At 39.8% G+C, this 11,670-nt stretch overlaps 1 protein-coding gene across 5 annotated transcripts in view; it reads right to left on the bottom strand.

Annotated features, from left to right (window-relative positions):
* Positions 1-1,911: 1,911 nt before the first annotated feature.
* The window catches only part of LOC146617245 (rho-associated protein kinase 2-like), a 35,116-nt gene continuing 25,357 nt past the window's right edge, over positions 1,912-11,670 (bottom strand). The window contains exons 24-34 of one of the 5 annotated variants that reach the window (XR_014906891.1): positions 11,469-11,554; positions 11,069-11,257; positions 9,797-9,962; positions 9,396-9,623; positions 8,741-8,808; positions 8,555-8,643; positions 5,970-6,048; positions 5,583-5,847; positions 4,756-5,026; positions 3,875-3,966; positions 1,912-2,399 (exon numbers count right to left, since the gene is read on the bottom strand). Coding sequence is in view for 3 of the 5 variants with exons in the window: in XM_085373402.1 (XP_085229528.1) it covers positions 3,269-3,359; positions 4,756-5,026; positions 5,583-5,847; positions 5,970-6,048; positions 8,555-8,643; positions 8,741-8,808; positions 9,396-9,623; positions 9,797-9,962; positions 11,069-11,257; positions 11,469-11,554 (1,532 nt within the window). In the remaining 2 variants the exon portion in view is untranslated. Of the gene's footprint in view, positions 2,400-3,242; positions 3,360-3,381; positions 3,967-4,751; positions 5,027-5,582; positions 5,848-5,969; positions 6,049-8,554; positions 8,644-8,740; positions 8,809-9,395; positions 9,624-9,796; positions 9,963-11,068; positions 11,258-11,468; positions 11,555-11,670 lie in introns of those variants that run through there. The other 4 variants (XM_085373402.1, XR_014906892.1, XM_085373403.1 and 1 more) reach the window with 4 other exon arrangements.

Below are 11,670 nucleotides of genomic sequence, written 5' to 3'. Positions count from 1 at the left end.
CGATCGCCATGCGGCACAGGTTCCAATGGAGTGTCCTGTTCACGCCTGATGTCGTCTTCACTGTTATACTGGATCAGGGGAGACAAGAAGGCAAATGCAACACTTACGATTTACTTGAAGCAGATGGGTAAACTGAAGATTGGATAGCTGATGAGTCTTGAAAGTCTATGACAGAAAGGAAAGCATTGATGGTCCCAACTCATTACCTTTATCTTTGGAATTTCTCTGGCATCTGCACGGTACACATCACTTTGACTTATAGATCTGACACGAACCAGCTTACTGAAACAGGGAGAGAGATGGAGAAGTTAAGTCTAGTGCTAGCCTAGCAAGATATTTACTTTAGGTATAGAATGATTTAAAAATATTGTAAAGAAAATGCCATTAATTGGCAAATCAAGCCAGTTGAGATTATTTATTTCATTACCAACTGAATCATAAATTTTTTCAACATGATTAACTAAAACCAAAAATTTCCAAACAGTTCCTAGATGAGAGTAATCAGAAGTAAATGTTAGAGAAAGGTTAACATTTTGAATGAATTGAAGGACAAAACATTTTATATGGATGTAATTTTCCCAGATTCCTTTTACAACAAATATAAGAGCAACTTACATTCATGCGTTCATATCATATTTCTATTCAAGTAACTGTTGCGTAACTCTTGGGTTACAGGAGGAAAATGTGCATATACATAGACGGACACATCATATTCTATCCTGTGGGAAAGTGAAAAATTACTCATCTTCCAACGACTTTGTGCAGTTATAAGCAGTTTCATGGCCTTTATTGCAGCAGATTTTATCTACAGCCGTTTCTATTATATTCCACCAAAACCTGCACAGCTTTGACTTTGCTATAACTCTTCATGCTCCATACATAAGATGGAAAAGATGATGACAGGTTCACCTGCTTTGGTTGATAGAAGCGGACCCTTAAAAAAACAAAAAGGGTATTTCCTGCAATGCTGAGGTCTGAAAAGTAGAAACAATTAAAATTTGGGATAATGCTCTACATTTTAGACAAAGTTGCATTTGGTAAAACTGTACTGGATGGATTGTGAATGTTTTTGTGTAAAACCTATGGAAATTAAAACCCATTTGCAGATTCCAAAGCTTTTCCCGTTGAGCCTTGCTAATTTTCATTTGTTCAGTATTTTGCATCATGAGGTACACAAAGTACTTCTCATTTAGTCAACATTTTTGAACGTTGCTTTTAATGACTCACTCATTGTCCGGGGTCATGAAAAGGTTTGCTTTCTCTCGATCCAGCTCAGTGTTATAGAACAGGAGCTTTTTACTGCTCACCACCACATACTGTAGTGAGACACCTATACTGGTGTAATACAAATGGTCACTTTAAATACACTCATAGCTGTAGCATAACATAATTATTTGGTACTGTTTTGTTGTTTACCAATATGATACAGAATAAACTGCTTTTTCATTAATATTAACACTAACAACTCAAAAACAGTCACATGTTAGATATGGGTTGAGAGACCATGTACTAGCCCTTGTTTCCATGTTTTGTTTCATACACCACGTTAATTGATATAAATCATTTCCTTTTAGACCCGATCAGGCAGAGGCTGTATATCGCCAATGCTTTAGATGCACTCTCTACAAATTTCAAAAACGTAAATAATAGGCATGCACAACAAACAAATACGATCACCAGAGGCACTAATTGAAATGCTTAAGTCTTGATTTTTTACATTTTTTTTAATGTATCACCCCAAAAATTCTACACATGGGATTTTAAACATATATGAACAATCAGTAATTGTCATGAAGCGCAAGAAAAACAACAACATTGTTTCAGTTGAGTTCACATTGATCTCTCGCATGTTATAACAGATGTACTTATAAAGGCTCATTTTTAACTCAAAAAGAAGCCATAAAACCGTTTTAATACATTTACAGGACAACCATATATAGTGTGTGATGTGGTCATAGAAACAAAACAATCATATATACTATTAGCTTCACGTTATGTGCTACGATACACAGATATAGATATTTATCGTATATACAAATGTTCAAACACATGCGTAATCTTTTTACAAACGCAAAGAGAAAAAGAAAATAAAGTCTTGTCATAATTATGATTATTAAAAAGAAAAAAGGGCAGTTTAATCGTGAAGATTGTCGCATCTTTTCACTGGATGAGTCACTGTAATGGGAAGACTGTCCTGATTCTCCTTTTGTTAAAATGACCAAAAAAATAAATCCTTTTTCTCATGACGTCAGCCAGTTTTCTGTCTGTATTAGTGTTTTTTTTAGGGCTTTTTGTGTTTGTTTTTTTTTGACAGTCTTCTCTGAAAAAACATAACACACGTAGGCACCGCTTCCAGACCACCATTACTCCACACGGATGAAAATATTAGCCAGGGTTAACTGTGAAGATAGAGGAAAATACAAAAAAGAAGATGAGAAAAACCTGGTATGCTACCAACAGTATGGCAGGACTTCAAAGGCACGCCCACACAAAATCCACACATAGACTAATAAACAAGGAAGCTACCCAGTAGCCACACAATGAAAGTGTAGATGAAGGGAAAAAAGCAGGCAGACATGGTTATATTTATTAGTGTGCATGTTTGCCCAAAGAAAAATAGAAGTAGAAGAAATGGTTTAATATTACAGGGAAGACGCCCATTCGTAGACATATAACAGCCGGAAAACACGTGTTGCTACTCACTTTACTTCTATTCTTTTTAAGCTAAAGAGCCTCAATTAGTGTGATTAGCAACAGTTGTGTTTACTTGCTATTTCATGTCAAAATGGCTGCTGTGAAAGGGGTTAGGCTAACTATAGCAATTAGTATAAAGGAAAAAAACAGGGACAAACAACTAGCACCCGTCTCACTTGAATATAACCTACTAATAAATATTGATCCCACAAATTATGAGAATTGCTGATTTGCACATTAACTGACATTCAAAAGAAATAATCTGAGGTTCATGTTAAGCAAAGCTAAGCTAACTAGCCACTTTTTGTCATCTTAAAAGCAAGACTTAAAAGAAAAACTTTATATTATTTCATGGATTTACTCCTTCCAAACATGTCGAACCAGAATTTTCCCTAATATTTCTGATTTTTTGGTGATATTAACTGAAGCATTTTGTAACTTCGGGATTAAACAGCGAGGTGAGTTGCATTTAGCTGTAAACTTGGAAAGCACACAAAAGCATGCCTCAATACGTTAAAGCCACACATCTCATGCAGAGGTCCAGTTACCCTCTGTCCCTCCTCTTTAACTTTCTTCAGAAGAACATATCATCATCATCATCATCATGATGATTATCGTCATCATCCAATGCCCAACTCCAGTCTTTGAGGTCAAACTCAAACAGTCTGAAACATCAAGTATGAGGGGTTCAAGGAGCCTTTAGTGGTCAAAGAGCCTTTAGTGATCTATGGAGTTTGGAAAGAAAAGTGTCCGGACTTCTTTAGTTTCTTGAAGACATTTCGCCTCTCATCCGAGAAGCTTCTTCAGTTTTAAGAGCAATTGGTGGTGAGGCCCAGATTTTTAAGCCCGATTGGAAGTGTCTATCAGGACCTTCCTTAGGGACACTCTTAAAAGGGAGAGTCCTATTGGGAGAGGCGAAACGCCTTCAAGAAACTTAAAGAAGTCCAAACGCTTTTCTTTCCAAGCTCCTTAGACTATGATGACCTAGATGGCTGTGTACCTTAACAGACAGCCTTTAGTGATGCGTTAATATGCTAGACAACACATGCCACTGTCAGAAGGGGGCACCAGTGGGATGGTTAGTGGTTCACCAGGTACTTTACGCTGCTTTCTATGAAGAGTGGGTTAATAGGCACGGCAGCGATGCAGGTGGAGAGGGTCACCAAGCTATGCTACTTACAGTCTCCCAGCATGAGAGACGTTAGAAATGGTGGGGTCAGAGGTGAAGAGATCGGGGGTCAGTGGAGGATGATACGGAGCATGGGGCCAGTGCTGAAGGACAAAAGCAAGTTAGGGTGTGGCTGAAAGTTGAAACTACTAACTGCATTAATGTTCTCATAAAACAAGACAGATACAGTTAATTAGTCCCACAAAAGGTTTGATGCCATTTTCTACTCAGTTAAGTCACTGCTGATGCTCGGTGAGGTGCTGTGTGCGAGCATTAATGCTGCATCATTAATGCAGATGGGAAGGTTCAGAAGTCAGTTTAAAGCAAAATATTGTACATCAGCCAGAGCTTTGGGTTTGTTTCAACTATGCAGAAGCTAGACAATGTAGTTAAGAAACAGCGTTTAAGACCTTTACCTGCATTTACCTGCATGAAAAAAATAAGGTATTTTTCATGCTAACAAAAGCTCAGAAAAGGTTCAGACAATTGAAAGTGAGAAGAGAATAAGGCCAAGAAAGCACAAATCAAAACACAAAAGATCTCCTGATGAGCACTAGATTAGTCAAGTAAAATAACAAGCAGCATCTGCTGCATATTTATTTCATTTAAATTACAAATGCTCATATTATTTTTATTGCATAAATATTTGAACAAATTGCATTTTTATACTTCTGTTGTTAGTTTCTTAAAACATCAATGTTGGTGAAGTTTCTTAAACCATCAATGTTGGTGAAGTTTCTTAAACATGCTCAGTTTTATTATTATAATAATAAAAACTGAAAACATTTTTCCTAGATGACTGTGAAGGGGATACCCCCATACAGTATGTAAAATTAAAGCTTATAGTTAAGAATAAAGTAACATTTCCAAACTTGTTTTTGTGGGTTTCTCACCTTGGCTTCCCCGATGACGGTTGCTGCCGGGTGGATTGGATCTTTACAGCGCCTCGATGGGACATGCGAGGAGAGGACTTGGGCGAAGGTCGTGGGGATACTTGTGGAGAGGAATGGGGTATTTTTTCAGGGGAATTGCGTGCCACAGGGGGAGGACTCAGTGTCGGGTGTTTCGGGATGCGCTTAAGGAGGTGACTGACCCAGTGCTTCTGCTCCGTCTGAGAGCTGGTCAGGAGGAGTAGTTCTTTGGCCGTGGAGATGTCATAATTCACTGTTAATAAGATTTAAAAAAAAAGATTAAGAGAGAGATATTTCCTTTTTATGACCAAGATTAGATTTTGCAGCTTTTCATACATCCACTTTAGCTTTGATCTTTTTTAGACATGTAGACATGTGAGAATGAATATTGGATGCAGTAGATGGGACATTAAATGGGTTTAACCATTTAAGTTTTGTGTGATATCTGATTGCACTCTAGTGTCTTCTGCGTGTTGTGCACTCCACCCAGGCAGCCTGTGTGAGGTGGATTATATCCTGATGTGTGTGAGAACAAGAAAGAACAGCTTTGGACCCACCCACCTCCCCCACCCCAATATCAAGTCTATGATGTATACATAAATCTATTACATGATGGTGCCATTCTAATCTTGCGTTTTTGTGCGTTTTCTTTATTTTGAATCGTGACAGCAATTCATTTTAATATTTTGGGGCTGTTTGTTAACCAGGTGTTTGAACCCAGATGCATGTACTATGTACAGATTCTTGGGTAATTTTAGTGCAACCGTAAAAATCAAGTTTCCTGTTAAATCCTGAGTGAGCATGCTGACCTTTGCAGGGTATGATAACTTCTTTTTTATCCAGGTGGTCTTTATGGAACTTGGTGTGGCAGCGACGACACTCGAGCGCTGGTGGAGGCTTGAAGACGTTCCACAAAGGCCGGGTGCAGACCTCACAGTTGGATGGGAAATGGTAGAGGGTGACGATGAACTCGTGGCCCTTGTGGCTGATGTATGAGGCGCGATCACCAGAGTTTGTGGGTTCAGCTCCAGCATCCTGCTCACGCTTGCTCTCACCTTCATTGTCATATAGGATCTGGAGAGACAGAAGGCGGCAAATGCAGTTAAAACTTAAAGTTACAGAGGAAGTTTTGTCTTGAAGGTCCGTGAAAGCAAGAAAATAAAGAGAAGGAAACGGGGACGGTCTCAACTCATTACCTGGAAAATCCTTGGAATTTCTCTGACATCTGCACGGTACACATCAGTCTGAGTTACAGGCCGGACATGAAACAGCTTACTGAAAGAGTGAGAGAGATGCAGAAATTAAGTCTAATGCCCACCCAGTATGAGAAACCTACTTTATATAGAGTGATTCAAATTTATTAAAGAAAAGAAGACTTGAAATGCAACAACAGATCAGTTTTGGTTGTTTTTATTGTCTTGCATTATTATCAAATCCCATTGTTTACAACGGCTTTAGCTTATTCCCATGTTGCTGTTTGCCATTGCAAAGATTGATTATTCCCAGAGGATGAATCCAACACCCGGCAACATTCATCATTTTTAGTTTTACCTTAACTTCCAGACAAGGCATACAGTGGGGGAAAAAAGTATTTAGTCAGCCACCGATTGTGCAAGTTCCCCCACTTAAAATGATGACAGAGGCAGTAATTTGCACCAGAGGTACACTTCAACTGTGAGAGACAGAATGTGAAAAAAAAAATCCATGAATCCACATGGTAGGATTTGTAAAGAATTTATTTGTAAATTAGGGTGGAAAATAAGTATTTGGTCACCTCAAACAAGGAAAATCTCTGGCTCTCACAGACCTGTAACGTCTTCTGTAAGAAGCTTTTCTGTCCCCCACTCGTTACCTGTATGAATGGCACCTGTTTGAACTCATCATCTGTATAAAAGACACCTGTCCACAGCCTCAAACAGTCAGACTCCAAACTCCGCCATGGCCAAGACCAAAGAGTTTTCGAAGGACACCAGGAAAAGTATTGTAGACCTGCACCAGACTGGGAAGAGTGAATCTACAATAGGCAAGCAGCTTGGTGTGAAAAAATCAACTGTGGGAGCAATCATCAGAAAATGGAAGACATACAAGACCACTGATAATCTCCCTCGATCTGGGGCTCCACGCAAGATCTCATCCCGTGGGGTCAAAATGATCATGAGAACGGTGAGCAAAGATCCCAGAACCACACGGGGGGACCTGGTGAATGACCTGCAGAGAGCTGGGACCAAAGTAACAAAGGTCACCATCAGTAACACACTACAACGGCAGGGAATCAAATCCCGCAGTGCCAGACGTGTTCCGCTGCTGAAGCCAGTGCATGTCCAGGCCCGTCTGAAGTTTGCCAGAGAGCACATGGATGATACAGCAGAGGATTGGGAGAATGTCATGTGGTCAGATGAAACCAAAGTAGAACTTTTTGGTATAAACTCAACTCGTCGTGTTTGGAGGAAGAAGAATACTGAGTTGCATCCCAAGAACACCATACCTACTGTGAAGCATGGGGGTGGAAACATCATGCTATGGGGCTGTTTTTCTGCCAAGGGGACAGGACGACTGATCCGTGTTAAGGACAGAATGAATGGGGCCATGTATCGTGAGATTCTGAGCCAGAACCTCCTTCCATCAGTGAGAACTTTGAAGATGAAACGAGGCTGGGTCTTCCAACATGACAATGATCCAAAACACACCGCCCGGGCAACAAAGGAGTGGCTCCGTAAGAAGCATTTGAAAGTCCTGGAGTGGCCTAGCCAGTCTCCAGACCTCAACCCCATAGAAAATCTGTGGCGGGAGTTGAAAGTCCGTGTTGCTCGGCGACAGCCCCAAAACATCAGTGCTCTCGAGAAGATCTGCATGGAGGAATGGGCCAAAATACCAGCTACTGTGTGTGCAAACCTGGTAAAGACCTATAGTAAATGTTTGACCTCTGTTATTGCCAACAAAGGTTATGTTACAAAGTATTGAGTTGTATTTTTGTTATTGACCAAATACTTATTTTCCACCCTGATTTACGAATAAATTCTTTACAAATCCTACCATGTGGATTCATGGATTTTTTTTTCACATTCTGTCTCTCACAGTTGAAGTGTACCTCTGGTGCAAATTACTGACCTCTGTCATCATTTTAGGTGGGGGAACTTGCACAATCGGTGGCTGACTAAATACTTTTTTGCCCCACTGTAAAGTAGGACAGTATTGAGAGATGTGTTGTAACTGTGGCATTTAACCCTCTGATAACTGAAACTCAAAGGTTTGTGCTGACTTCCACCTGCTCTGTGTAGTTTTGTGGTCTTTATTTGAGCTGATTTTTTCTATGGTCATTTCTATTATTTTCCACCAAAAATCTGCATAGCTTTGACTTTGCGGTGAGTCACCATGCTCTCTGTGGAGCATTTGATGGAAAAGATGGTGACTTAAAATGTAAAATGATTTTTTATTTTTTTAAATTTGGACAAACAAAAGAAAAAAAACATGTTCTGAGTCAAATTCAGTGTTATATTTTAGATGATCTCAGTTATTTGGGATTCAGATATTTATTTTAGTATGATATTGCAAAGCACTATTGGCTAACAATGATTGGTGCTGCTCTCCCAAAGTGTGAGATTTGACAAAGGTTACAGTTATGATGATCTAGAACTCTAGACCTGGCTTGAAAAAGGTTTTACAGCCTTAAAACATCTATAATAATCGCGGGTTATTTTTAGAACGTTAATCCCGCGATAAACGAGGGACCACTGTATTTACTAATGTGTTCCATGTTTAAAAGGTGCTTTTAATGACTCACTCAAGGTCCAGGGTCATGAAAGGGTTAGCTTGCTCTCGATCCACCTCGCTGTTATAGAACAGGATCTTCTTACTGCTCACGACCACATACTGTAAAGGAAATGGAAAACAATAAACAATATAAAAATATATGGGGAAATTATTATTATTTTTTTTTAAATGCAAGAAATATTGGTGGATTCATTACTTTTTTGTCCCAACCAAATCGCTTGGTGTTCTTGGAAGGAAGTGAGATCCAGCCCTCCAGCCTGGAGTCTAATGAGTGGAGGAAAAACAGGAAGGTGTTAACATACAAAAACACAAAAACCTTTAATTGTGCGAGTCACTTAAAAGCAAATATTGACAGTCTCATGCTTTGGTGGCACTTTCTTTAAGAAGAAAGGAAATTCTTCCTCAGTAATACAAAAGGGCAAGGCACAGGATGTCCTATTCTCTGGTTTGAGACTATTACGCGAGAACTACAAGATTTCTAAGAAACTGCAATTCCAAAACATAACAAGTGCATAGTAGAGATATAAAAAGAACGAAAGTAACTTAATTATTAGTAGAAATCCACACACAACTTCACTCTCCAAATCTTTTGTAGTGGAATAAATTTCAGCAAAGCCGTGCTGCATCAAGCTGTGTGTGTTTGCACAGCTACACACAGGGATTAGCTACAGGTTCGCGGTGTTAGGCAAGGGTTTGGAGTTATTTTATTCCAAACTCACTCAAATTAGAGAAGAAAATGAACCCCCCATCCATAATTTTATGGATAAATATTGTAAAAAGCTCTTTCAAAAAAATTTGCTTTGCTTTAGTTTCAATCCACATCCTGGCTTTGAACTGCCATGCAGGGTCACCTCTAGGTTCAGGTTCGGTTTCAGGCTCAGAGGACGGTTCATAGGTAAGGGCCAGGGGAGTTTGGCCCCGCTCCTGACGCCCATCATGCTCTTCTTCGTCCTCAGAGTCAGAGCCAAAGAGAGCGTGAGCCGAGCGAAGGTTTGGCCGAGTGTCGATGCAGACGGATTTGTGTGTGCGCTGGTAGGTGAAGGACATTGATTCTGAGGTGTGAGAGTGAGTAATGCGCACTGCACCGGACCATGAAGAGAGAAGTTAAGGTGAAATAAAAGGGATGAAAAGGAAGAGGCATAATGAGGAAAAAGAAAGGACTGGAAGAAAGGTATAAAGAAGTGCTTTCGGGCCCTGAATATAAATGTTAAAGAAAATCTTTGCGATGACGACAGCAGGATGAAGGGTCTACCTGGGTATCCTTCTAAATCCAAGTCGTTGCCACTGCTGATGCTGGTGGAGTCCAGAGAGTGAATGCTGAGGGATGTGATCTGGGATCGCAGCTGCTCAATGTCGCTCTCTTTACTGTCCAGCGTCATCTGAAGATCTAGACGCATCTGGTTCTCTTCTGCCACCACCTAAATAAACAAACAGCTTGTTAGCTGAACTCACTTTCTCACTTCTAATGCAGAATATTGGGGAAATAATTAGAAACACAGAAACGATGGATATTTTCTTCCAAGAATATAAAGTGCATATTTTTTCAGTTTGATCTACATGGAGAAATGTTTTCCCCTATACAATTTCATAGCATCTTAAATGAAGTTAAAAAAAAAACCCAAAACATATCAAGCTGCAATTCCTTGAATGGCCACCTGAAGCTGACTTGAAAAGAGCCCATCTGCAGAATGAAAGTGCCCAACTTTCCAGCAGAAATAAAGATGATTAGAGATTAGTAGTTAAACTTCCACAGTTTTAAAATAAATACACTAATGGACACCAGTGCTACTCCTCAGCCTCCTAGTGGATGCACTTAAGATATCAATTTGAAAGTCCTACATCACCTCGTTCTTGACTTACTGTATTCACAAAGTTGGGTGTCCATGCCGCCGCCGACAATACCCATCAACACTGATTGACAGTACTGCTCACAAAGTCGCTAAATGGAGCTCTTGTCTGTGTTTGGGGCTGTCGGTAGCCTTGGAAGCATTTTAAATGCAATTAATCAGCCAAATATTTTGGTCTCCGTGTGTGTGGTTAACTGAACAAAAAAACAAAAACAAAACTGTCCAAGAAGTCTGTGATCCACCGAGTATTATTTGGGAATTTACCACTATGAATTGGCCATCCCTACCAACCCTCAAACACTTTTCATTCAAATATGGCCATTTCTGGCTTCAAAAAACCAAGATGCTGAGGGAAATAATAGAAAAATTGAGGCTTTTAAACAAAAGTAAACAAACCAATAGATAGTAATAAAGCTTCATCCATCTTCTATGCACTCTCAGCTCAGGTCCTGTAGAAAGCACTCCAAATCTCTAGCTGACACTAAATATTGAGAAATTCTAGAAAATCCCAAGTCTTTTCCCCCCCAGTATCTCTGTCTGTCCGTCTCCTTCTCTACAGTAAGAATTTTAATTGGTAATCAACATTCAGCCTCTCTCAGTATCTCACTGATTCTTTCTGGCAAATGTATCTGCTTATACGCCGTGCATTTATTTTCTGGGAGTGTGGGCGTACTGACCGCCTCCATTTCAGCCAGCTGGTTCTGGTATTTTACGATGGCGGTGCTGAATTTCTCCTTCTCTGCTTTCAGCTCCAGCTGCAGTTTCCTGTTCTCCTTCTCCTTCTTGTGCACCTCGGTGTCAGTGCCTTGGTGGCCTCCCCGCACCTTCTCCCTCCTGTTCATCACCTCAGCCAGTTTGTTCACAGCCTGAGAGAAAAAAAAATAAATCATGTAATATATACTTTTACAGAGATCTATTTATGATAAATACAAGCCTGGTAAATTCAACAGGAAAGCCTGCAGCAATATGTTATATGTTTCAGTAACTTTTACCCAGAGTTCAACACAACCAAGAGTAGCATGCAAAAAATAAAGTGTAGCAGACTTTCCAGACCTGTGCAGGCACCCAGACACACACCTGAATTTTTAGCGTTCTTTCGTTGCACAGCTGCTTATCAAAGGACTCTTTGAAATAGTTCTCTTCATCTTTTGCTTTCTGGAGTTCTATAAAAATAGCAAATCAAAACTCATACATGTTTCTTAACACAATGTTTCAGAAATTTGGTTAACAATTTACAGGACAAATACTCTGTTTTTCGATAAACACAACAGTGGCTACT

The sequence above is a fragment of the Diplotaxodon limnothrissa genome, linkage group LG15 (assembly GCF_057381915.1).
Source record: "Diplotaxodon limnothrissa isolate DT_005_m linkage group LG15, D_limnothrissa_male_GT1.1, whole genome shotgun sequence".
NCBI lineage: Eukaryota > Metazoa > Chordata > Actinopteri > Cichliformes > Cichlidae > Diplotaxodon > Diplotaxodon limnothrissa.
This window is presented reverse-complemented; position numbering and strand designations above follow the sequence as displayed.